Genomic DNA, 27351 nt, shown 5'->3' on the forward strand with positions numbered 1-27351 from the left:
TTCCATAACTAGACCCTTGTCTCTGACGCTTTAATCCATTTCAATCTACAAACCTTCTGACATTCCCCAGACAGCTGCTCTCTGCTGATTCAGCAGCACTGGAATGAGATCCATGTTGTCATGGTTGTGTGCTGGAATTCACGTGGTCCCACCGGGGCCCTGACGCTCTCTGAGGGGGTCTGAGCCTGTACGTACCAGACAGGAAACCTTTAACCAACAGGAGGCTGAACAGTCGTCCTGGCAACACCTTCATGACAAGCTGAGACGGCTGTTGCATATACCCTGACACTACCCGCAGTCTGCTGTCAAACAGTGATTGTAAAAAGCACCAGAACGTTTTGATCCGGTAAGAGACTGGGTCAACGTTTTGTCCTTCACACCACCAAGAGAAAGTTTGCCAGCGTGTCACATGACCCCTCACAGTGGATCACATGACCCCTCACAGTGGATCACATGACCCCTCACAGTGGATCACATGTGTGTGCTCTGTACAGTCTGGATGACAGCCTCAGACAGACCTCTGTGTTCTAACAGGTCCCTCTCAGTAGCCAAGCCATGAGAGGACCTCCGATCCCAGGTGGGCTCTTCACCGTGCCTCCGGCTTGGGAGAGCATCCTTCCACTGAGGGAGAGGCCTCGTCCATCCACCCCCAACGGTGGTTCGTCCCCGTGACATCAGGTCTGCTCCTTTGGCTCCTCATGGCCCCCCTCTGGACACAGCAGCTCCTGGACCAGAGCCCGCTGAGCCACTGCACACACACACACACACACACACACACACACACACACACACAGTACACCGTTCCATCACCAGACATCCTGTCTCTAGTTCTGGTCTGGATGATGTCTGTGTTGTTTGTTCACTCCCTTCCTCTCACTCAATCGCTCAGGTCCCAATTCGCCGTCTGATTGGACCTGGGAGGGGACCGGAATGGACCAATCAACTGCCACTATCCCAACCATCAGCACGACCTGCCTCCCATAAAAGCTGCACCTTTCTTCAGCACCAGGAGAGGGAACTGATCCATGATGTGGAAAGAGCTGTTTGTATGAGGACTGTGTTTTGTGTTGACTTTTTTTGTACTTGGTAGGAAAATGGCCATAGTTTCTTTTAGTCTTTATGCGAGGAGATCATTTTATACACTCCAGGAAATCACCCCCACATAATCATGAGTAGACAGAAACACATCTTGTCACTGCATATCTGTTCCTGTTTCCAGTCTGGCTGTTTGATCAGTCCTGTGTGTTCTGTCAGCACTTCTTATCAATGTCACAGTGTTTCTGTCTCCTAAACACGTCACATCTGTGCTTACTGGGCTTATCTAGCTCAATCTGGTTTCTGGGTCACAGATCTTAGGGAGGGAGGGTGGGGGGAGAGAGTAGGGAGGGAGGGTGGGGGGAGAGAGTAGGGAGGGAGGGTAGGGGGAGAGAGTAGGGAGGGAGGGTGGGGGGGAGAGAGTAGGGAGGGAGGGTGGGGGGGAGAGAGTAGGGAGGGAGGGTAGGGAGGGAGAGTAGGGAGGGAAGGTGAGAGAGTAGGGAGGGAGGGTGGGGGAGAGAGTAGGGAGGGAGGGTGAAAGGAGAGAGTAAGGAGGGAGGGGATCACACTAGACACACACACACAGTGTATATTCAAGTGGGTAATACTGTCATATTACTGGTCCTAAATGTAGTGTTTCCAGTGTGTGTGTGTGTACAAGTGTGTGTGTGTGTACAAGTGTGTGTGTGTCTATAGGGCCACTGGGTCACCAACAAACACACAGCATGTCTTCTATCATCCTGTATAAAACATCTTTATTTCTCCTTATTTAGTCACTAAGATCTGTGACCCCTAATCTGTGTTTGGTCTCGTTTACCTGAGGACATTTCAGACAGTTTGTGTACAGTCACCATGCTGCTCTCACCAGCAGACACCAAACAGCTCAACTCTCCGTCTCTGTTCCCATAGCAACGGCCACCGGGTCATAGTATGTGGTTGCCAAGGCGGCGGTGGTCTCAGTAGAGGAGTGGGTGTCCTTACTTCCTGTTGCCAGGTCATGGGTGGTGCTGACGGCTCGTGTGTCTCCCTCTCTCGTCTCCCCCCGTCGTACCTCCCTCTCCAGGCTGGAGGCTCTTGGCTTTGGGGGGCAAGCAGGGGGAATTGAACCTCCAGGGCCGGGGCAGGGAGCGCAGTCTCTGGTACTGGAGCTTGGCTCTGGCCGGAGGGGGGGAGGGATGGGGACCAGGAGAGAGAGGGGGAGCAGACGGTGGGCTGGGACACAGGCTGGGGGGGCCAGAGAGGGGGAGGGCCGAGGCTGGACTGGCTGCCTGACTCGGCCTGACCCGGCTGGGGCTTGGGGGGCAGCAGCTCCACCTGTGAGAGGGGGTGGAGGAGGACGCAGGAGGGAGGCTGTGGGGGTGCTGGCTGCAGGAGCACAAGGCCCCCCTGGACTCCTGTTCCCCTCTGTCCCTCGCTCTCCCCTTCCCTCCCCCCCTCCTCTGAGAGCCCAGTGCTCCACTCCCTCCCCCTGACCTCCACCCTCCCCCTGACCTCCACCCTCCCCCTGACCTCCACCCTACTCCTGGCCCTGATGCCCAGAAATGTCCCCCTGTGCCACCCCAACCCTCCACTCCACTAACCAGTAGGGAATCATCTCAGGATGTTGATGCTGCCCCCTTTCTCCCTACAGGTGGACGTAGCAAACACACCAGACTAGGTGGGGAGAGAGTAGATAAGGAGGGGGGGGTCAAGGGAGAGAGGGGATCACACTAGACACACACACAGTGTATATTCAAGTGGGTAATACTGTCATATTACTGGTCCTAAATGTAGTGTTTACAGTGTGTGTGTGTGTGTGTGTGTGTGTGTGTGTGTGTGTGTGTGTGTGTCTATAGGGCCACTGGGTCACCAACAAACACACAGCATGTCTTCTATCATCCTGTATAAAACATCTTTATTTCTCCTTATTTATTCAGTATGACATTATTTAGTTTGTCACATTCAGTGGAACTGAGATCAAAGACAAGATTGTTGTTTGTCAACAATTAAAACAAAACAAACATTCTACACACACCAATATTTGCAAACACTCTGGGATATCAATTCCATCAGTTCAATCTTCAATGACATCTATGTGAGCACAGTGTGTGAGAGTGTGTGTGGGCTATTCTATCTGACACAGGGACACTGAGGAGTCAAAGTCATAAACCCAGAACCCAGGATAGAGGGGCTCAGTGAATGTGCTGTGGAATGTGTGCAGGTGGGTCAGTGTGTCAGAGGAGACTGTGTAGAAGGACAGAGTGCCGGCCGGCCAGTCCAGATACACTCCTACTCTGTGGGAGCTGGAGGGGGGGGCAGGTATGTCAGTGCTCTTCTTATTGTGCCTGGCAGAGTAACTGTCATCATCACAGTACAGACTCCAGGACTTGTTATTGTATCCAAGCTTACAGTCATGACCCTCTCCTCTCCTGCTGATTCCTTTATATGTCACTGCTATAGAAACCTTTCCTCTACTCCACTCTGCCTCCCAGTAACAGCGCCCAGACAGACCCTCTCTACACAGCACCTGTGGACGGTAGTCAAATCTCTCTGGGTGATCAGGATACGGCTGCTTCTCTCTTTTCATCACCTTTCTGTTCTCCTCAGACAGAGAGAGTTCTCTGTGTGCTGTGTTTGGGTCCAGTGTGAGCTTACAGGCATCTGATGGGGGAGACCAAGACACAATATAATACTCATCATCATTCACATTAGAATGTCTCTCTCTCTCTCTCTGTTCCAATCTCTCTACCCTGCTCTGTCCCTCCCTCCATTCCTCTCTTCCACTCTCCCTCTCTTCCTTTCATTCTCTCTCATTCTGTTCTCCCTCCATCATCCCTCATCTCTTTACCCCTGATATGCCCCCATCACTCCATCTTTGTATCCTCCTCCTGTTCCCTTCACATGTTGGGGGATGGAGGAGGCAGGGGAGGGGTAGAGAGGAGAAGAGAGATGGAGAGACGAAAGGAGGAGGGGAGATGAGAAGGGAGGGAGGAGTGGAGGAATGGAGTACAGGAGAGGAATGGAGGAGGAGGCGAGGGAAAGGGAGGAGATAAGGGAAGTTGATTAGAAAGGAGACGGGGAGGGAGGAGGAGAGAAGAGGGGAGGGGGGAGGAGAAGAGAGGAGAAGAAAGGAGGAGAATGGAGAAGAGATGAGAAGGGAGGGAGGGAGGAGAGAGAGAGAGAGAGAGAGAGAGAGAGAGAGAGAGAGAGAGAGAGAGAGAGAGAGAGAGAGAGAGAGAGGGAGGGAGGATAGGGAAAACACACACTTCCACACACACAATCAGCGACTGGAGCTTAGAGCAGACACTGGGAGAGGGAGAGGAGAACAAAGGTAAGGAGGGGGTGAAAGGTGGTGAGGAAAAGAGAAGAGGGGCAGTCAGGTGGAGGAGAGCAGAGGAGAGGGAGGAGGGGAAGAGGGGAGGAGAGGGAGGAGCAGGGAGGAAGAGATTAGAGAAAAGGAGGATCTGTATGAGAGGCCGTCTAGGGCGAAACTCCTGAAAAACTTGCTCCTCCACATGCACTCATCACTTGTGCTACCCCATGAAACACTCATACACATGCACTCATCACTTGTGCTACCCCATGAAACACTCATACACATGCACTCATCACTTGTGCTACCCCATGAAACACTCATACACATGCACTCATCACTTGTGCTACCCCATGAAACACTCATACACATGCACTCATCAGTTGTTCTTTAGCACTGTTGTACTGATATCATGCCAGTACATCTAGAATTAACACATTTCATTTGTAATGTATTCATTTAGAAGAGAGAGAGGTGGGGGAGAGAGAGAGAAGGGAGGGGAGAGAAAGAGAAGGGAGGGGAGAGAGACAGAAGGTGGGAGAGGAGACGATTTTCAGTGCCCCTGGAAGTTTTCGCACAGATCGACTTCTAGGGAGTTTCAAGTTTTCAAGTTTTTTATTGTCAGGTGCATAGGACGATCCATTCATGGTTTTTCCTAAATATTTAATCAATAATCAATCCAGTATTGAAATTACATTGGTAAAAGCTAGTTTCAAGCTATTTTGTCATTGCTATTTCAGTTAAATGGCTGCTTCGTGATCAGCGATTTGTCTTTCAAGGTTGCGATTCTCTTTTCTTTCAGCAAGTCTCGCAGAAACTCGTACTGCCTACTCGTGGGTGGGGGAGAGGGAAGGTAGGAGAGAGAAAAAGACAAGGGGGGAGAGAAGACAACCTTCCGGTTGTTTCAGGATACCTTCCGGTTTCAATGCGGCCGAAAATCTGTTCATTGTAAAGGACAGAGCCTACTTTTTGCTAAATTATTCAGCACGTTTGCAAAACACACTAGAAACGCAGAGTCTGAATGGTTTCAATTCATAAGCCTGATGAATATTTACGCTGATAGGGCCAACACGAAGACATGCAAAACTGCGTGTTACGCTAGGCTATAGCCTAATATGAAACCAAAATGCACAATAGAATTATTGTCATTTGGTAGGTAATTAGGCTAAATATAAAGTAGGCTATACCTATGCTATGAATATACTTAATTTTATGTATACTATAGCCTACTTAATCTTATTTAGATTTTGATGAATTACAGAAAACAAATAGGCACTCGCCTACGAGTCTCTGCGACATCTGCTGAGTTAATAGAGGATCGAGCGATCCTTGAAAGACAGAAAGAAATAGCTGACCTGCGAAGTACCAATTTAACAAAAAAATAGGAGCAAAACTCTTTGAAATGAAGTTTTCCTACTGTGATTTTTTAACTGGATGATGAATTATTTCGGAAAAGTCGTGAAAAGAGGGTTCTGGAATTTGATCGAGTGCAAAGATGTCTTTCTTATGGAAGTTTAGACTCTTTATTCAAATGGTAATGCATTTTTCAAATGGCAATTCAACGTGCAAAGTGGCAATGCAATCCGCAATTCAAATGGTAAAGCTGTTGTCAAATGGCAATTCAATGTGCAAATGACAATGCAATCCGCAATTCAGTTTGTATTATTATGAATTTAAAAAAGTATGAACCCTTATTGCATTGCATTTAATATTGACAAGGTTTTTTCGACTCTTTATTCAAATGAAAATGCATTTGTCAAAATGGCAATGTGTAAAGAGGCAATGCAATCCGCAATTCAAATGGGAAAGCTACGGTGGCCCTGAAGTGCAAATCACGGAGTCAGTTGGCTGAGTGGTGAGGGAGCCGGGCTAGTAATCCGAAGGTTGCCAGTTCGATTCCCGGTCATGCCAACTGACGTTGTGTCCTTGGGCAAGGCACTTCACCCTACTTGCCTCGGGGAGAATGTCCCCGTACTTACTGTAAGTCGCTCTGGATAAGAGCGTCTGCTAAATGACTAAATGTAAATCACACCCACTAACATGAGTGCATCCCCCAAATGAAAACACTCTCCCCAAATACGAGTGAACTCCCCTCAAATAGGATGACTTGCTCACCTCCCCCCAATACAAGGACACGCTCCCCCAAATGGGAAACAACATTACATTAATTAAAAAACACTTGCTACATGCTTCGATAGCCAAACAAATGTCCTGGTGCACGTAACTCTGTCAGGCTATTGCATTTTGTACTTCTGTCGATACATTTCTTGTTAGTTACTGCATCCATTCAGCGACGAAGTGTTGTACCTACCCTTTCCGTTTTGAGTTAATGTAATGTGTTTTTGAGTTAATGTAATGTCGTTTCTTGTCTATATAAGTCTATGGGTCAGACCAGAAATACAGATATGAAGAGATACAGCAGTACATCACTGTTCGTCATGCGTTGTAACAGCCATGTACAGTACATGTGACAACCTCTTCAACTCTGTATGACATCAATATATCAAGGTCTTTATCAGTGTTCTAATAACAGCTGAACAAGAGGAGACATTCCTGAACATGCTCCTGTCCTGACAGTGCAGTTAAATCCACTCTGCAGGAATCCTTCTGACAGTTCCACCATGCTGCACTGCTCTTCTACCATGACAGTTGTGCTTCAACATCATAACATAGTGATAAACTGGATATCACTTACCATTGTCTTTCTTAAGATCACCTGTAAATGAAGTGAGATGACAGACAGTGAGAATCAGACATATGAACACCAGAATCTGAACTTGGATCTATAGCGACCAGCTGAACCAGCACCCTACCATTACCCACTCTCCCCTCGAGTGACTGTTCATCAGAAGTCTTTTGTTAACAGTTGTAATTTAACACCACTTTACATCTTACCTTAAGACCACTCTGCAGTAGAAACTGATGTATAATCTGAGTTGACAATGAGTCAGTTGGTGTTTTAAATGTACATTATTATCTCATAAGAACAAACACTGACCATGTCAAAACATAAGCCTTTTAAGAACATGTTAACCTTTCTACACAGGCTCCTGTCCTGCCAGTGCAGTTAAATCCACTCTGCAGGAATCCTTCTGACAGTTCCACCACGCTGCACTGCTCTTCTACCATGACAGTTGTGTTTCAACATCATAACATAGTGATAAACTGGATATCACTTACCAATCTTAAAATAAAGCATTTCTGTAAATGAAGTGAGATGAGAGGCAGAACATCAGACATATGAACACCAGAATCTGAACAAGAACTTGGATCTATAGTGACCAGCTGCAAGGGCACCCTGCCACTACCTACTCTCCCTCTGATGATGACACTAAACACTCTTGACCCTAGTCCTCAGTCAAGAACTACCAGTGTGAACACTAGGGGGCAGCACATCACAGAGATATGAATGGAAAGACTGGACATTGTAAATAAGGCTTTTGGCCCCTTTGTGGTCAGACCAGAGATACTGATATGAAGAGATACAGCAGTACATCACTGTTCTTCATGCTTTGTAACAACCATGTACATGTGACAACCTCTTCAACAGCTGAACAAGAGGAGACATTCCTGAACATGCTCCTGTCCTGACAGTGCAGTTAAATCCACTCTGCAGGAATCCTTCTGACAGTTCCACCACGCTGCACTGCTCTTCTACCATGACAGTTGTGTTTCAACATCATAACATAGTGATAAACTGGATATCACTTACCAATCTTAAAATAAAGCATTTCTGTAAATGAAGTGAGATGAGAGGCAGAACATCAGACATATGAACACCAGAATCTGAACAAGAACTTGGATCTATAGTGACCAGCTGCAAGGGCACCCTGCCACTACCTACTCTCCCTCTGATGATGACACTAAACACTCTTGACCCTAGTCCTCAGTCAAGAACTACCAGTGTGAACACTAGGGGGCAGCACATCACAGAGATATGAATGGAAAGACTGGACATTGTAAATAAGGCTTTTGGCCCCTTTGTGGTCAGACCAGAGATACTGATATGAAGAGATACAGCAGTACATCACTGTTCTTCATGCTTTGTAACAACCATGTACATGTGACAACCTCTTCAACAGCTGAACAAGAGGAGACATTCCTGAACATGCTCCTGTCCTGACAGTGCAGTTAAATCCACTCTGCAGGAATCCTTCTGACAGTTCCACCACGCTGCACTGCTCTTCTACCATGACAGTTGTGTTTCAACATCATAACATAGTGATAAACTGGATATCACTTACCCTTTATGAGCCGACCTGTAAATGAATTGAGATGAGAGACAGTGAGAATCAGACATATGAACACCAGAACCTGAACAAGAACTTGGATCTATAGCGACCAGCTGAACCAGCACGCTACTGTAGCTGGTGTGTGGTGAAACTCACTCCTCAAGTATGTAACAGGCTAGCCTGGCTCTGCCCTCCTACGTACTTCCGCTCAATTTGGATTTTGCTTCTGTACTAGGTCTGGGATTTCAGTGCATCAGTCGGATTTCAGAAACACATTTTTTGTAGGTCCAATCAGCGAACAGAGGGAGTGGTTGAGAACGATGACGTAGATGTTGTGCACTAGTTTGAGTTGTAGTTCAGTAATGGCGGCGGAGAAAGATGCGAGCGAAGCTATTCTGCGGTTGTGGCAACGCTGCCGAATATCTATAAGTTAAAGACGGAGCAAGAACAATCCTTGCTGAGTTTTGTTGGTGGTCATGATGTGGTGGAGTTTGATTTTCCAGCTATGGCAGTTAGCTCCGTGGTGAAGGAGTTAGCTAAGGCGAACGCTAGCGATTGGTTATGGCAGATCAGAGTGGCTCTTGGCAGATCCACTAGTTTTAAACTTCAACAGAGTACCCGCCTTCAAGGAAGTTAACGCTTGTCAATGGAGCGATCCCAGACCCTCTGTACAAATGAAATGTACGAGGGTCTGGTTAGGACCAGGCTAGTAACAGGCCACCCACGTCAACGAATTGCTAGCTTTTCGTTGGCGTAGTTGGTAGTGGTGGCGCTTGGGAAGTCAGAGGTGGTAGGTTCGACTCCTGGTCGGAGCGGACAGTTGCCCGTATACCTCTGACGGAGCTTGCAAGACCACATCTGTTACACTACCACTACCTACTCTCCCTCTAATGACGACACTACACAGTCCTGACCCAAGTCCTCAGTCAAAAACTACCAGTGTGAACAGTAGAGGCAGCACAGCACAGATATATGAATGGAAAGACTGGAGATTGTAAATAAGGCTTTCGGTCCCATTTGTGGTCAGACCAGACCCCCGCCCCTCGGCTTGAGGCAACGGCCCCGGTGGATGTAGGTGGTATTGCATTTCCGATTTGCTACCGGACTCGTCCGGTCGTTTTTATTCTATTAAAGGGGTCATTGATTGCAGAACCGAATTTACCTTGTCACAGTTGAATAACGACAGTTCAGGGGGTAAAATGGACATACAGTGAACCTCAAAGTCCATTGACACCTCTTTCCTATGCAAATCTCACAATTAAAAAAATGTGTTCCAGGCTGTACAGGGAATGCTGACACTTTTAATTAGGGATGGGCGAACGATGCCTTGTGAAGCTTTGGTGGTTTCTTCCGGATTGTGCCGGCCCAAAGAGCCGAACTATCGGCGCATTGAAAATGAACAGCTTCATATAGCAGCCAGTTAAACTGGCTGAATGAGGCATAGTGGTTGTCTCCAACGGTAGACTACCCTACGTTATTTAATATTTTAATCAAGGCTACATGTGTTCATTTTTATCTGATATTAGTGCTCACACATTAAAATGTTGTGATACATCTGTAGGCCGTTAGAATTATGTCCTTTTCTCACAGTAAAAGTTAAAGAATATCATCCGAGATTCCCTGCACTGGGGCGTGAACTCGTAGCCTGGTCCTAACCAGACTCTCGTACATTTCATTTGTACAGAGAGTCTGGCCTCGCTCCATTGACAAGTGTTGACTTCCTTGTAGGCGGGTACTCTGTTAAAGTTTAAAACTATTGGATCTGCCCAGAGCCACTCTGATCTGCCATAACCAATCGCTAGCGTTCGCCTTAGCCAATTTTCACCACTACTGTAACAGAGCTAGCTGCCGTAGCTGGAAAATCAAACTGTTCCCGAACCCCGTGGGGAGGAGGGCCACAACATCATGGCCACCAACAAAACTCAGCAAAACTTGTTCTTGCTCCGGCTTTAGCTGTTGGATATTCGGCAGTGTTGCCACAACGGACCGAATGGCTTTGCTCGCATCTTTCTCCGCCGCCATTACGGAACTACAACACAAACTAGCGCACGACATCAACGTCATCGTTCTCAGCCACTCCCTCTGTTCGCTTATTGGACAGGTAGAAAATCAACCTGGAGAATCTGACTTACGTACCTCATGACCAGACCTATGTACAGAAGCAAATACATTTGAGCGGAAGTACGTAGGAGGGCAGAGCCAGGCTAGCGAACTCGGGTATCCAGACTCTCATTATCAATACGTTGTCGTACAACGCTTTAACCAGCTACACCACCGAAAAAGCCGTTACCTGTCGATGGGGGTGGACGGACTTTATACGATACGGTTTTTATGTAAATTAAACTAGATTACACTGATTTTTTCTTATTCTTAACATTTGTGATATGTAAGCCTATTGTGAACTGGGGGGATTTTATTTTTACTAATTATTATTACTGTTGACAATTTTGACGAATCATCAACATTTGTTTTCTGGGCACTGTATAGACCTACCTAGTCCTATCATGTTACGTGTCATTTCAATAAAATAACAACACTCAAGTGCACGGATTTATAATTATTACAATGCGGATTTGGCTAAATAATAATGACTGATGGAAGAAACTCGAGCGATGCCTGGTGCTGCTTCTCTGGCAATGTGAGATTTGTCTTTAACAAGAAGCGGTGGCTTCGTTCCTTCTATGGCTCTGGTTCAAAAGAGCGGCAAAACTTTGAACCAGTTTGTGACGTTTGAAGCATTGAACGTCACATATCACGTGGTTTCATAATTTGACACAAGCTCCAAAACAATTTTTCTAAACTGTGCGTATTGGTTTTGCGACACAAGCATCGATGCGTCAGTGCCATACGTCCCATACCTACTTTTAATAATTTTCCCAAGAAACCAGACACTCGACGGGCATGGCTGATGTTTTTCTATGAGAAGATCCCTGTGAAGTTTGACACTCATTTATTCATTTGCTCGAACCATTTTACCAAAGACAGTTTTGAATGAATGGACAATTTAAAGAAGGATTTGCTAAGCCGCTGTTGCCAAACAGAGGTGCTGTTCCAACCGTATGCTCATCACAAACGCAAACTGTAAGTATGATTTTGTCGCTAACAGTTAGCCTATTAGCAATGCTAACGTCTCCTGTATCTAGCATAGGTAGAATGCTAAATACGTTTCTAAACACATCAACATACCTTACTTAGCAAATGGCTAGCTAGACTAGCTGTAGTCGGCATTAGAAGGGAAGCTTCCGAAAAAATAGCCAGAAAACGAATAGCAGTCTAGCCTATTGCTAACGCCTGTCTAGATTAGCTATCTATTTGAAAGAACTGGAGAAAGGCAGGTGCTAGATACAGGATACGTTAGCATTGCAAATAACTGTTATCGACAAAATCATACTGCTTGCGGTTGTGATGAACATAAGGTCGGAACGCACCTCTTCAGCAACAGCCTTATAGCAAATCCTGCTTTACATTGTCCCAGGTTTTCAAAACAGTCCTTGGTGAAATGGTTCGCGCAAATGTGTCGAGTGTCGAACTGCACAGGGATCTTCTACGCTACAACAAACATCAGCCATGCCCGTCTAGTCAATGTTAGCTAGACTCTAGCTCATCTGCTTTGTATTAACGCTGATTTGCAAGGAATGCAAGAATAGCTAGATAGCGAAAACACCTAGACTGTAGGCATGTAAACTAGTTTAGCTTGCTAACGCAAGAGCATAGGTAGAATGTGTGATGAATTAGCAGTTTATTTGCAATGGGGCTAACGTTATTTCATGTTCCTGACTGTTTCATTCAAATAAATAACCTGTGTTGTCATGTAAATCTACAATTCAAGATGCATGTTTGTCCAGATCTATTTTTCAGCAAGATAGCTAGAGCTAACTCAGTAACTGAAGCTGAGTTGAATCACTATAGTTTGTTTGCTAAGCTGTAGTGCTAACGTTACCCACCTAAGGCGATCCTGTTTGCTTCGACAACATTTACATTTAGTCATTTAGCAGACGCTCTCCAAGGACACAACGTCAGTTGGCATGACCGGGAATCGAACTGGCAACCTTCGGATTAATAGCCCGACTCCCTCACCGCTCAGCCAACTGACTCCCTGAACAACAGAAGTGGAAACAACTAACGCAGACATCCCAAGTCTCCCGGGAGGTCCGGGAGTCTCCCACATTTCAATAGCGGCTCCCTGACGCCGGCAAATGCTGTACAATCTCCCGGAAATCGGGGATTTTGTATTTCGAGCGAGCGAGAGACTGTCGAACTGTAATTTCTGGTAGAGATAGGTGCATATCGCGCGTCCTGATTGCGTCTGGAGGTACATTTCCTCCCGGAAATGAGTGTGCAGGTTGGGATGTCTGCTAACGTAATCATTTCAAATGATCTAGTCAATCTGTTGAAAACAGTGTTGTGTAGACACAATAGATTTATTTGTACGTTTTGATTTCAAGTCTCCACCTTCATGTTTCAGTGAGTGTTGGTCGTGTTGCGTCTTTGCTCCGCAGCTTAACTCGTTGTAAACCAACCAATCAGCGCGCAGCTCATCTATATATTCATGAGCATACCATAAAAGGAGAAAACCTAGCGTTTTTTTCCCGGGAAAATTTCACTGGATGTATCAGGGGGCATAGAACAGCACCCGGGCCATTTTCAGCCCAACCAATGTTACATACCCTATTCGGAGACCTTAACCCTTGTTATCTTTGGGTCATTCTGACCCATCAGTCATTGTGACCCACCGTCGTATTGCGACAACTTTACCGCATACAAAAACAAAGTGAAGCAGTTTCTTTTAACCGTTGGGCTGTCTCAGACCCCCCACATTGCGAAGGTTAAAAGAAAATTATTTTTATTAGTTTTTGTATTGGGTAAAATTGGGTAAACACAACGATGGTTCGTTATGAACCTTTGGGTCATGTGACCCGAAGGCAGCACAAGGGTTAAGGAACAGTGTGAAATACCCCAAAAACCGAGTCAATCACCCCTTTAATTCCAGTCAACATATCTAAAACTATCTCCTCCAATATTTTTGTTTCATTCTCGAACCTGGCTCATACTACTAGCTTTTTCATAGAATAATTTTTCAAGATTTTTGCTAAGTTTGAAACAAATCCGAAATAGGTAAACTAGCACCCCATTTATTTGCTTATGTCAAGAAAAGTTGCCTGGAAACGTGCTCGCGGATAAGAACAGCGGACAAGCACAAAAGGGAACATCAGCAAATCGCTGATTTACCTGAGCTGAATGATAACAAGGACTTGATAATCTACAGTTGCCTGCCTTTTATTGTAGCACGTTTTACAAATGGTTGCACAGATACATGACGGTTGTTTGTAGAGTTTATTTCCGTTATTTTAAAGAAGATTTAACCATTTTGTAATGAACGCTATATGCTCATACCGCTCCGTTGGGCTGTGAGTATGGGGCGTGTTTCAACCGAACCCTGAAAAAAAAAGCCTCTTCGCTCAATTGGATAGACCTACAACCAATCAGAGCAACGTAGTATGTTAACTTCAACCGAATCCCGTAGGAAGGACGGAAAAAACATATTTTCCATCGACAAATTCCTTGATCGCCTTTCTCTGTTCCTCTTTCAAAATTAATGCGCTGTCGATGTCTTCTAAAACAGACTCGATGGCAGAATCTACACATCTCAGCTCTCCAGCGGCAGCCATGTTTGTTGAAAACTAATTCAATCCAAGCGCTCTTTGACGTGGTTGATTACGTTACTGTTGATCATCTGTCCATCATCGTATAAAGCCCGCCCTGACAATTTGATTGGTCCGAACAGCTCTTGTTCGGACATACTTTTTCCCCAACCTAGCTACCCCAGACCCAACTTCCCGACCAAAACATTTTGTGGGCGGGGATAAGTTCGGCTGGCACCCAGGCTATATGCTCATGGCATGACAAAGTAATTATAGGCTAATATAATTAGTTATAATATTGTGGCATGTTACGGTGTCATTATAGATTGTTGACATGTTATTCTGGAGCAAAGACGAAGATGAATAAATCATGTCTGATAACCACAATATTGTTATGGTCGTTATATGTTAGAACTTTATGTCAGTTAAAACCACAAAGATGGCATTAACAATAAGCTATTAATAGTAAGCAACACTCATCATCATTAAAATAGTAACATAGGTATAGGCTTAATTTAGCTTTCTTTGCCGAGCTAGAACAACGACGGAGCCAGATATTCAAGTTTCTTTAATCCGACACAATACTTAAGCAGTCAAACCAAAAACACGAAGCAAAAAGAACAACATATAGGCTATTTGGTGAGTCTGAGTCGTATGTGGAACGTATGTTCCATCTAAAATAGTAATATTTCTAAAAACCAAGTGAAAGGAATACTACAGTACTAATAGCATTGATTTTTGTAAAGTTCACATGTATCTGCTTCTTGATTGGACTTGGACAAGCTCGCGACTGGTTGTCGCAAAGTATGACGTGTACAGCTAGTTGCAAGCATGCACGAGTTTCGGAGCTAGGAACAAGCTTCTGCGAAAGACCGGACTAGTCGGTCTGGAAAGATGGCGCGGTCCATTTTTCGCACTGTTGCTTGCCTCACTGCGCCACTGAGCACTTTTCATAGAAATGAATGGGGACGCCATCTTGGAAGAAATCTAGCTGTGTCTATTAATATATAAGTCTATGGGTCAGACCAGAGATACTGATATGAAGAGATACAGCAGTACATCACTGTTCTTCATGTGTTGTAACAACCATGTACATGTGACAACCTCTTCAACTCTGTATGACATCAAGATATCAAGGTCTTTATCAGTGTTCAGTGATCAGTTCCACCACGCTGCACTGCTCTTCTACCATGACAGTTGTGCTTCAACATCATAACATAGTGATAAACTGGATATCACTTACCATTGTCTTTCTTAAGATCACCTGTAAATGAAGTGAGATGACAGTGAGAATCAGACATATGAACACCAGAATCTGAACTTGGATCTATAGCGACCAGCTGAACCAGCACCCTACCATTACCCACTCTCCCCTCGAGTGACTGTTCATCAGAAGTCTTTTGTTAACAGTTGTAATTTAACACCACTTTACATTTTACCTTAAGACCACTCTGCAGTAGAAACTTATGTATAATCTGAGTTTACAATGAGTTAGCTGGTGTTTTAAATGTACATTATTATCTCATAAGAACATACACTGACCATCTCAAAACATGAGCCTTTTAAGAACATGTTAACCTTTCTATATATGCTCCTGTCCTGACAGTGAAGTCACTTCCCTCTGCAGACTAATGCTGGTTATTACCTTCCTGGGCCTTGAAACGCTTCCCTGCAAAGGAAACACAGAGGTGTGAACACAATAGCTGATCACATATAGAACATGACTCTCTAGAGGTCAGATATACAACATGACTCTGTAGAGGTCAGATATACAACATGACTCTGTAGAGGTCGGATATACAACATGACTCTGTAGAGGTCGGATATACAACATGACTCTGTAGAGGTCAGATATAGAACATGACTCTGTAGAGGTCGGATATACAACATGACTCTGTAGAGGTCAGATATAGAACATGACTCTGTAGAGGTCAGATATAGAACATGACTCTGTAGAGGTCGGATATACAACATGACTCTGTAGAGGTCGGATATACAACATGACTCTGTAGAGGTCAGATATAGAACATGACTCTGTAGAGGTCAGATATAGAACATGACTCTGTAGAGGTCAGATATACAACATGACTCTGTAGAGGTCAGATATAGAACATGACTCTGTAGAGGTCAGATATACAACATGACTCTGTAGAGGTCAGATATACAACATGACTCTGTAGAGGTCAGATATAGAACATGACTCTGTAGAGGTCAGATATACAACATGACTCTGTAGAGGTCAGATATAGAACATGACTCTGTAGAGGTCAGATATACAACATGACTCTGTAGAGGTCAGATATCCTCTTCAGAATCCTGTTAAATTTGCCTGAAAACGCCTAAACAGCATACCCAAAGTAAATTGGAAGCTGTTCTTGAACCATTTGGAGTACATGCATGTAAATGATCTCTTTTGAAAGCTGACACTCTGAAGTTATGTCCCCTGTTGTCAGGACCCCTGTCAGTCCTACTAGTGTTGAGTAATAGAAGCTTGAACACAAGGAAAGTGAAAATTTCTATTTCCGTCTAGATTTTGTTTTGAAAACAGAGGCCTGAAGAGGCCTAGAGGTGGTAGGTATTAGCTGGAAGACTAAATTGGACCACAGGTTGAAGCCTTACCCAATTCAAATCAAAAGTCAAACATAATACCACAATATATTCATATTTGACACATGTTTTTATAAGAGTACATCCATTCATTTTCTAAAAGGGCCTTTTGGAGACTCCAAAATGACCCTTTGTAACCAAGGTCAAATACTCAGGATAAAAGGTATTATTTTTCATAATTGTTATCTCTAATGAAAGGTGGTACTTAGAACTATCATATATAATAGCTAAATCCCTAATTAGTATTACTGAAACACAAAAATTGAAGCATGAACACATTGGAGTGCTTTATCTGATTCCCAGGATTGGCGCACAAAGAAAACTGATTGCGCAATACCATATTGCGCAATCGACTTTTATTTTGACGGCTCCACAGACACATACAAATGAGGTATTGGCATTTTCAGCTAGCTTTCAGCTACAAGGCTAACGAGCTCATTTCAGAGCCAGTCGAAGCCAGTTCGAGAAATTTGTTTAGAAAGAGTGTGGGGGGGGGGGGGGGGGGGGGGGGGGGCAGGACGCACAGACCTAATTGGTTTTAGAGGGCTGTCAACGGGGCATGGAAGCTCCTATTGGGTCAAACAAGGTGTCAATCAAAAGGGGAGGGTTCAACGGACATTTTGATCCCTCCATATCGTAAATTCTCAGTTTCTAACCGGAGGAATGTGCACTTTTATGTGAACAAGTTGTTTCTTCCGTCGGCTAACTTGCATAATGAAACAAAGGATAATGGCTATTCATGAACGTAAAACATTGTATTTGGAGAATTACTTTACATGGTTAGATACTTTGAACCCTTGGGAATGTACGCAGATCAAGTTTTGATGTGTTGTTTGCATACCTGGACGACACAGAACCTTTGAGGGTAAGTAGAGACGTTTGGCTTTGTAAACATCACCAAAGTGGTGACTGGACAAAGACGTTGACTAAACTTGTTGTTGTGACTCGATCTTGAAATGGTTTACATATCTACAAGCACAAGAATCGTAGCTTTCCAATGATGTATAACATGTGTAGCGTCTAAAAAATATATTTGTTAGAATTTAGTGCGTCGTAACTGAGGAAGGGGGGGGCAGCATTTTTGTAACGCGGGCGATACAGGAACGTCAACAGGATATACAACATGACTCTGTAGAGGTCGGATATACAACATGACTCTGTAGAGGTCAGATCAAATAAAGAACATGAATCCACTCATGGATCATCTACACGTAAGACTTGTACAAGATTTGACTAATGACATGACTATGAAGAATAATTGAATGGAACATGTCTGTCAATCTCTTATTCATCCATCATTTACCTTTATCTCTATGTCTCTTCACCAGCACACAGATGGCCACAGCTAATCCCACGACAGAGACGCCAAACACCACAGCCAACACCCCAGCCAAGGACCATATCCAAGAGTGATCTTGATAGAACAGCTCACCTGAAACATGCATGTTTAAAGCAGTGCTATTATTTTACAATTGTTTATACCTAGTGCTGCAATGTCTGTCTATCACTATGTATATATTGGTTGTGTATAATATTGTCCTTTTTGTTGTTGTGTTTGTGTGATGTTGTTGTCCTTCCTCTCTTATTCACTAGTAGAAATTCCCACGTTCCCAGAAAATCCCAAACCTTTTTCAGAGGAAGATGTGAGGCTGAATAACTCACCAGGAACATGAATCCTTGCCGTCTCCTCTCTCTTCATGTATTTCTGTTTCACTCTACAGTTAAAGAGGTTTCTATGTGTCTTCTGAACAGTGACCCTCAGTCTGAGTGCGTAGAGTCCCTCAGAGTCTCTGGTCGTCTCTGGAGGATCAGCAGAGAGGGGAACTCCTTTACTGTCCCACCACACCATCTCTGGTTCAGGGTACCAGCCTTGTGTTTCACACACCAGAACCATCCCTGCCCCTCTGTGCCCCTCGATGGAGACCACTGGCTGAGATCCTACAGCTACAAACACACAGATACAGATTCAATCATGTTATTAGAAGGATGGCCTTGGTTTAGGCACAATAGCAAGTAAAAAGAACTAGACTTGAAAACGAAATTCACCTTTAACATGGACTTCAATGTTGGAATCATCATACCATTCCAAGGTAGGTGACCCAACAAAACATTTGTAAGTTCCTTCATCAGTGCCTCTAACCCAGAGCAGCTTCAAGGAGGTGTTGCCTGTCTTCAGTTCCTCTTTAAACAGAGCTGTTCTGGTCCTGAAGGAGGGATTCTGATTTTCATTGTCATCTCTGCCCTCTTTGTAAAGATGGACGTTGCGTTGGTATCTGTCTGCTGAGAGTTTCAACCACTCCACCGTCCAGCCCTCAGCACTGATGCTGGGGTCGACGTAGCACGGCAGAACTAGACTTTCACCAGCCACAGCAGTGATGTGATGAACTGGAGTAATGACCTTATGAGTAACTGAAGAGAAGAGAACAGATAAAGAGTGAATCTCAGTGGACATACATCCTCTCTCCTCAACTTGCTCTGGTCTGATGGAGGCCTGCAATGTAGTTGATCTGCATCACTTTCAACTGTTACTATCAGTCCTACTGTTAACTATTACTATGACCATTATAGTGTACCTAAGAGACAAAACTTTACAGATAGCTAGATGGTAAAATACACAACTCCATGACAGTGTTTTGTTTACCGCAGTCTGCTGTGTGGAGCAGTAGGAGAATCCTGAACACACAGCCAGACAGGGTCAGCATCATTCCTGAGGACAACATCCTGAACACACAGTCAGGCAGGGTCAGCATCATTCCTGAGGACAACATCCTGAACACACAGCCAGACAGGGTCAGCATCATTCCTGAGGACAACATCCAGAACACACAGTCAGACAGGGTCAGCATCATTCCTGAGGACAACATCCTGAACACACAGTCAGGCAGGGTCAGCATCATTCCTGAGGACAACATCCTGAACACACAGCCAGACAGGGTCAGCATCACTCCTGAGGACAACATCCTGAACACACAGTCAGGCAGGGTCAGCATCACTCCTGAGGACAACATCCTGAACACACAGTCAGGCAGGGTCAGCATCATTCCTGAGGACAACATCCAGAACACACAGTCAGACAGGGTCAGCATCACTCCTGAGGACAACATCCTGAACACACAGTCAGGCAGGGTCAGCATCACTCCTGAGGACAACATCCTGAACACACAGTCAGGCAGGGTCAGCATCATTCCTGAGGACAACATCCAGAACACACAGTCAGACAGGGTCAGCATCACTCCTGAGGACAACATCCTGAACACACAGTCAGGCAGGGTCAGCATCATTCCTGAGGACAACATCCAGAACACACAGTCAGACAGGGTCAGCATCATTCCTGAGGACAACATCCTGAACACACAGTCAGACAGGGTCAGCATCATTCCTGAGGACAACATCCTGAACACACAGTCAGGCAGGGTCAGCATCACTCCTGAGGACAACATCCTGAACACACAGTCAGGCAGGGTCAGCATCATTCCTGAGGACAACATCCTGAACACACAGCCAGACAGGGTCAGCATCACTCCTGAGGACAACATCCTGAACACACAGTCAGGCAGGGTCAGCATCACTCCTGAGGACAACATCCTGAACACACAGTCAGGCAGGGTCAGCATCATTCCTGAGGACAACATCCAGAACACACAGTCAGACAGGGTCAGCATCACTCCTGAGGACAACATCCAGAACACACAGCCAGGCAGGGTCAGCATCATTCCTGAGGACAACATCCAGAACACACAGCCAGGCAGGGTCAGCATCATTCCTGAGGACAACATCCAGAACACACAGTCAGACAGGGTCAGCATCATTCCTGAGGACAACATCCAGAGTGGAGCACTCGCTCAAATATATTTTTCATAAACTGTCATGGTCAATACGTCCAGGGATGGGCAAAGATACATCAAAATGTATTTAAAAATAAAATACCAAATACCTTAATTGTAAGTGTATCAAAATAAACTACAAAATAGGGAGTCAGGTGGCTGAGCGGTGAGGGAATCGGGCTAGTAATCCGAAGGTTGCCAGTTCGATTCCCGGTCATGCCAACTGACGTTGTGTCCTTGGGCAAGGCACTTCACCCTACTTGCCTCGGGGGAATGTCCCTGTACTTGCTGTAAGTCGCTCTGGATAAGAGCGTCTGCTAAATGACTAAATGTAAATGTAAATGTACAAAATACAGCAGCCACAACCAGTGCCGGTCCTAGCACATCTGGCGCCTTAGGCAAGATTTATCACCCCCCCCCCACCCCCCCCCCCCGCCCCCCCCCCCCGGGAGCACTTGGGAATTTGCCGCTCCCCTCTTCATCAGAATCAGAATGGGTTTTTACTCGCCATGAAAGTTTGCACAGACAATGAATTTACTTTGACCGGAAGGAACCGACTGAGGCAGCCATTATCGGCGGCTGCCTATTTCGCCTATGCCTAGGACCGGTCCTGGCCACAACATGTATCAACATAAACTACTGTATTTTATCTAACCCTATTTTAAAAATACTAAAAATACTTTTACAAGGGAGCAGTAAATACCTTGACAAACCTATCTACCGGCCTATTTGATCTATTGCTTCACCGGTACACTAATTCAGTTGATTAAGTAGACAACGTTTGATAGCAACAGCTTTTCTCTGCTTACAAGTCATGCAGTGAATCTGACATATGCACTCAGTTGACAAATCAAATATCCCTGTGATGACCCAGATGAAGGTTAATTTTAAAGTAACAAACAGTTTACTGTTTAACCCTTGTGCTGCCTTCGGATGATTGTGACCCCCTATCGTGTTGCGACAACTTTACCTGATACAAAAATAAAATGAAGCATTTTCTTTTAACCTTTGCGCTGTCTCAGGGTCATGTGACCCCCCTGCCGTGTCAGTGCAACCTTTCCTAATACAACAACGTAGATGTGTAGGGGAGGGAATGTGAAGGGGGGGGGGGGGGGGGGTATATCACGTTATATCACTAGTTACCACTAGAAGGAACCCTTGCACTGTATTCGGGTCGTTGTGACCCACAGCCATGTTGTGACAACTTTACCAAATACAAAACCCAAAGATGCTGCCACATCGGTAGAACTGGCCTCACCGGTCTCTGCCAGTAAGAGGAAGGTGAAGAAGGACTGTAAAACGTTTACCGTTTGTCGCGGGTGTAAGAGGGATGTCTGCAGAGCCTGTTCGCAAGTATACTGGCCCACATGCCCCACTGCCCTACATGCCCCATTGCCCCACATGCCCCACTGCCCCACATGCCCCACATACCCCACATGCCCCATTGCCCCACATGCCCCACTGCCCCACATACCCCACATGCCCCACTGCCCCACCTGCCCCACATGCCCCACCTGCCCCACTGCCCCACATACCCCACATGCCCCACTGCCCCACATACCCCACATGCCCCACCTGCCCCACCTGCCCCACATGCCCCACATGCCCCACTGCCCCACATACCCCACATGCCCCACTGCCCCACCTGCCCCACATGCCCCACATGCCCCACCTGCCCCACATGCCCCACCTGCCCCACATACCCCACATGCCCCACTGCCCCACATACCCAACATGCCCCACCTGCCCCACATGCCCCACCTGCCCCACTGCCCCACATACCCCACATGCCCCACTGCCCCACATGCCCCACTGCCCCACATGCCCCACCTGCCCCACATACCCCACATACCCCACATGCCCCACTGCCCCACATGCCCCACCGAGCAGGGCTTCGGCCAAGGGGGGGGTCACGTTGACCCTGGACGACACGGTGTGTGTACAGAAGACAACAACTGAGTTAAGTGAAAAAGAGGGGTTTGAAGAGGGGTCAGACAGTGCTACCACAGAATTGTCCGTTGGCAAAAGAACATTTCAGAGGTACGGGGCTACATTTTGGAAAGGAGTCAGGGTTCAGTTTAAACGGTATGTGTCCTGGGATCAATTATACTGGTAAAATAGATTCATTTTTAAACATGCACTCTCTAATTCATCACAACAACAGCATTATTTATTGGAGTGTCACTAATTTGGTTTGCTTCATAGATTATAAGGTGAACAACACAACTAGATCTCTTCTTTCTAACCCACCAGACACTCACTACTCAACTGTACACATCATTCCTGCTCATGTCTGATGTCTATCAGTCTGTCAGCTTCTGTTCTGTAGAAATCATAGGAGATACAGTCAGTATTAGTCAGGTGAGACATAAGGAGAGCTGGAGGGAGATACAGGTGTAGGTAGTCAGGTGGAGGAGAGCTGGAGGGAGATACAGGTGTAGGTAGTCAGGTGGAGGAGAGCTGGAGGGAGATACAGGTGTAGGTAGTCAGGTGGAGGAGAGCTGGAGGGAGATACAGGTGTAGGTAGTCAGGTGGAGGAGAGCTGGAGGGAGATACAGGTGGAGGTAGTCAGGTGGAGGAGAGCTGGAGGGAGATACAGGTGTAGGTAGTCAGGTGGAGGAGAGCTGGAGACATATAGACAGGTCATTCTATTTCTCTCTCTCTCTCTCTCTCTCTCTCTCTCTCTCTCTCTCTCTCTCTCTCTCTCTCTCTCTCTCTCTGTGTTCCTTTCAGACAGAACAGTGCAGGGGGCACACAATTCTCTCTCTCTCACAAACACACCCAGGTGTGTGTGTAGTGTGTATTATACAGAGAAGATGGAGAGAGAGACAGATGGAGAGCTGGTGTGTGTGAGACGGATGAGTAGATGAAATAAGAGTCAGAAAGTCAGGAAGGGAGGGACTGTCAGAGCTGTTCATACTGAGGACACATCACCAAGTCTGACTCTACAATATCAGCATTGGATTATATTCTATTATTTAACACATGATCACTTTCAACAAACTTAACTCAAGAGACATAATGAACAGTGTAATCTTATCTAAAGCAGCTTTACTACCTTCTCTGAAACTGCTCTCTCTGTCATCACATGTTCTGTAATAACACCCAGTCCTGTAGACATCTGTACTGTAGACAATGATTAACAGGAATGATCAAGGATCTGTACTGTACATTTGTACTCAAAATCCCCTTCAGTACCATGAAAAACTAACTACTGACAAACAAATATTACCATTAAACCCATTAAAATCCTTCACTCTCTACTAGATAGTTATTCATGTGAGTGTCCAACCAATTGTTCCAACGGTTCAGCTGTGTCTCTTGACCACACCCTGGTCCTCCATTCAGGAGGATTGTAGGTCTGAGCGTTCAACTAGAATCATCCTCACTTCCTACCTGACCTGAACATGATCCTTGGAGGGACTTACCTCTGCTTTCTCCTGGTCTGAATTCACAAACACAACGTCAAGTCAAGCAGGCATTGTCCTTCGTGCTGAAGAAGAAATCTGTTTATGCTGTTTGTGCTGCTTCCTCAAGTCGAGTGTCTCTGGAATATACTATTTAAATAGGTAGCTAGCACAACATGCTAGCGGACAAACTTTGTAGCACCATGGAGTGTGATGTTTTGTCTCCTTGCGGCCGCAAGCAATAAAGCTTTCTTAAACTTGTTCAACGACTGACTGTGCAATGCTTGATAGATTAATATTTCTGACACATACTAGTTACAGGTTCCAGACAATACAACAGGTCAAAGTCTGGTCATATAGACGCTATCATTCATTGTAGTAGCACGTACACTGAACAGTACAATACAACAGGTCAGAGTCCAGTGATATAGACCCCATCATGAGAGCTGTTAACCCTTCAGGTAGGAGGGCCCTGGGTGTACTGTCACATCAGAACATCAGACACAAGTGAAGTTACAGACCTACGACTGACTGAAGAAAGACAATATCCCTGAGACAAGATCTTTATAGATGCAGAGTTGTTGGTCTGGATATCTACAGGACTTCAGGTCCCAGAATCCACCTCTCCACTGCCCTTGTTACCTGAGATCACAGTGACTTCACAATGCCCTGGTGGCAACACACTCTAGAAAGTTGAATCATTAACAGCATGAACTTCATAAAGCAGATTATTACACTCTGACCAGAAGTTCTGCTCTCCTGTATAAACCCTGCCCTATCTCCCCTGTCCCCTATAGACCTGCTGTACCTGGACTGACCCTCACCTGTCACTGACCACCACGCTCCTATAGACCTGCTGTACCTGGACTGACCGTCACCTGTTCCTGACCACCACGCTCCTATAGACCTGCTGTACCTGGACTGACCCTCACCTGTCACTGACCACCACGCTCCTATAGACCTGCTGTACCTGGACTGACCCTCACCTGTTCCTGACCACCACACTCCTATAGACCTGCTGTACCTGGACTGACCGTCACCTGTTCCTGACCACCACGCTCCTATAGACCTGCTGTACCTGGACTGACCCTCACCTGTTCCTGACCACCACACTCCTATAGACCTGCTGTACCTGGACTGACCGTCACCTGTTCCTGACCACCACGCTCCTATAGACCTGCTGTACCTGGACTGACCCTCACCTGTTCCTGACCATGATTCTGGATCAGCTCTTGGTACATCTGAACCTGTGTTCTGATTAAAAGTTCTGCACTTGTGTTCCACTCCTGGTCTCTCTGTCCTGTTACAACCAAGAGTCTTCATGACCAGGAAAATCTACACCCTTTTCTCTTGGGCTGAATCTATTTCACCTTATTAACCTTCTGTTGTAAACACTCCCCAGATAACTGCTGTGTGCTGATTCAGCAGCACTGGAATGAGAGCAGTGTTGTCATGGCTGTGTGCTGGAGGTCACATGTACATGGGGACAATAACAGCAGTCTCAGACAGGGTTAGGGTTAGAAAGGGAGGGCCGTAGTGTCTTACAGATCTCCTCCACTCCCTCACCACGGAGGATGGCTACCGAAGTCTCCACTCCTCTGGTGGAATGAGCCTGAATGCCAGGAGACACAGGACATATCCATGATACTGAGAGCATTGTGGATCCAGTGAGAGAGGCTTTGTGGAGACAAAGTATCCCAACTCTTGATCCACCACATCACATCAGTAACACAGGACAATATTGGCCAAACAACCAAAACAAATTCCCCTGTTTGATGGAAGATGGGAAACTAAACGGTGTTTTAACATTAACCAATGTCAATGCCAATATCAATATAATTAGGTATTTAAATGTGGGTTAAATCAGAGCAAGAATGGTCAAAGTAAGGTTAAATGAATATACATTTAATAACATTGCAAATGAATGAAATCAATTACAAGTCAAACATGTTACAAAATGAAATCTTTAAATCATACTACTCTACCATGATTATTGTAAATCAGAGAGGGAAAGCAAGAGGTGAGGAAGGAGAAGGAGTAGGACAAGCCAGAGCTGAGGAGAAGGTCTCAGGAGATGAAGAATCCACAGAACAATGCTTCACAATTCCCTTTATACACAAGAACAACCAATCAGATCACATCTTGACCCTTATCAACACATGACTTAGCAATGTGACAGGAAGTTACACAATGAGGTGTGAGACCCATCAAGCAGAGACTCTGTCCAGCAACTCCAGATGTTAGCATATGAGAGGAGGGGGCAGGGGGACACCCAACCTTACAGTGGCATGAGAGAGGAGGGGGCAGGGGGACACCCAGCCTTACAGTAGCATGAGAGAGGAGGGGGCAGGGGGACACCCAGCCTTACAGTAGCATGAGAGAGGAGGGGGCAGGGGGACACCCAGCCTTACAGTGGCATGAGAGAGGAGGGGGCAGGGGGACACCCAGCCTTACAGTGGCATGAGAGAGGAGGGGGCAGGGGGACACCCAGCCTTACAGTAGCATGAGAGAGGAGGGGGCAGGGGGACACCCAGCCTTACAGTAGCATGAGAGAGGAGGGGGCAGGGGGACACCCAGCCTTACAGTAGCATGAGAGAGGAGGGGGCAGGGTGACACCCAGCCTTACAGTAGCATGAGAGAGGAGGGGGCAGGGGGACACCCAGCCTTACAGTAGCATGAGAGAGCGCCTACTGGACATAAACACAGCTACGTTTTTCTTTCTCCCCGCTGTGTGGAGGGGGGAAGAATGATCTCAGCTGGCAGCTCTGTACCCTGAACATCCCACTGGTGACCTTGGGCACACAGCCTGGGTTAGGTCACACCACTGCGCTTGTCTGGTCACCTGAGATGATCAGACAGTCTGCGTGTGTGGACAAGGCACACAAGTCAGTCACTGGCTTAGCCGGAGTCAGAGCGAGGAGGAAGCTGGTGAGATAAACGAAGCGCAGGCTGGTGATCGGTTCAAACAAAGGCTTCCATAACTAGACCCTTGTCTCTGAGGCTTTAATCCATTTCACTTTATTAACCTTCTGACATTCCCCAGACAGCTGCTCTCTGCTGATTCAGCAGCACTGGAATGAGATCCATGTTGTCATGGTTATGTGCTGGAATTCACGTGGTCCCACCGGGGCCCTGACGCTCTCTGAGGGGGTCTGAGCCTGTACGTACCAGACAGGAAACGTTTAACCAACAGGAGGCTGAACAGTCGTCCTGGCAACACCTTCATGACAAGCTGATACGGCTGTTGCATATACCCTGACACTACCCGCAGTCTCCTGTCAAACAGTGATCGTAAAAAGCACAACAACGTTT

At 46.0% G+C, this 27351-nt stretch overlaps 2 protein-coding genes across 6 annotated transcripts in view; both read right to left on the reverse strand.

The window, feature by feature from the left end:
* Positions 1-27351, reverse strand: part of LOC136933266 (protein NLRC3-like) — a 102221-nt gene that overhangs the window by 40711 nt on the left and 34159 nt on the right. The window lies entirely within an intron of this gene.
* The window catches only part of LOC136933066 (butyrophilin subfamily 3 member A2-like), a 56025-nt gene continuing 31586 nt past the window's right edge, over positions 2913-27351 (reverse strand). Inside the window, exons 2-11 of one of the 5 annotated variants that reach the window (XM_067228470.1) lie at positions 19450-19515; positions 18855-19217; positions 18471-18752; positions 18112-18240; positions 15847-15870; positions 15445-15465; positions 8572-8586; positions 7508-7528; positions 7023-7043; positions 2913-3675 (exon numbers count right to left, since the gene is read on the reverse strand). In XM_067228470.1, coding sequence (XP_067084571.1) covers positions 3140-3675; positions 7023-7043; positions 7508-7528; positions 8572-8586; positions 15445-15465; positions 15847-15870; positions 18112-18240; positions 18471-18752; positions 18855-19217; positions 19450-19515 — 1478 coding nt within the window. In that variant the 3' untranslated portion in view covers positions 2913-3139. Of the gene's footprint in view, positions 3676-7022; positions 7044-7507; positions 7529-8571; positions 8587-15444; positions 15466-15846; positions 15871-18111; positions 18241-18470; positions 18753-18854; positions 19218-19449; positions 19612-27351 lie in introns of all 5 variants that reach the window. The other 4 variants (XM_067228448.1, XM_067228464.1, XM_067228455.1 and 1 more) reach the window with 4 other exon arrangements.

This window comes from Osmerus mordax, chromosome 2 (assembly GCF_038355195.1).
Source record: "Osmerus mordax isolate fOsmMor3 chromosome 2, fOsmMor3.pri, whole genome shotgun sequence".
NCBI lineage: Eukaryota > Metazoa > Chordata > Actinopteri > Osmeriformes > Osmeridae > Osmerus > Osmerus mordax.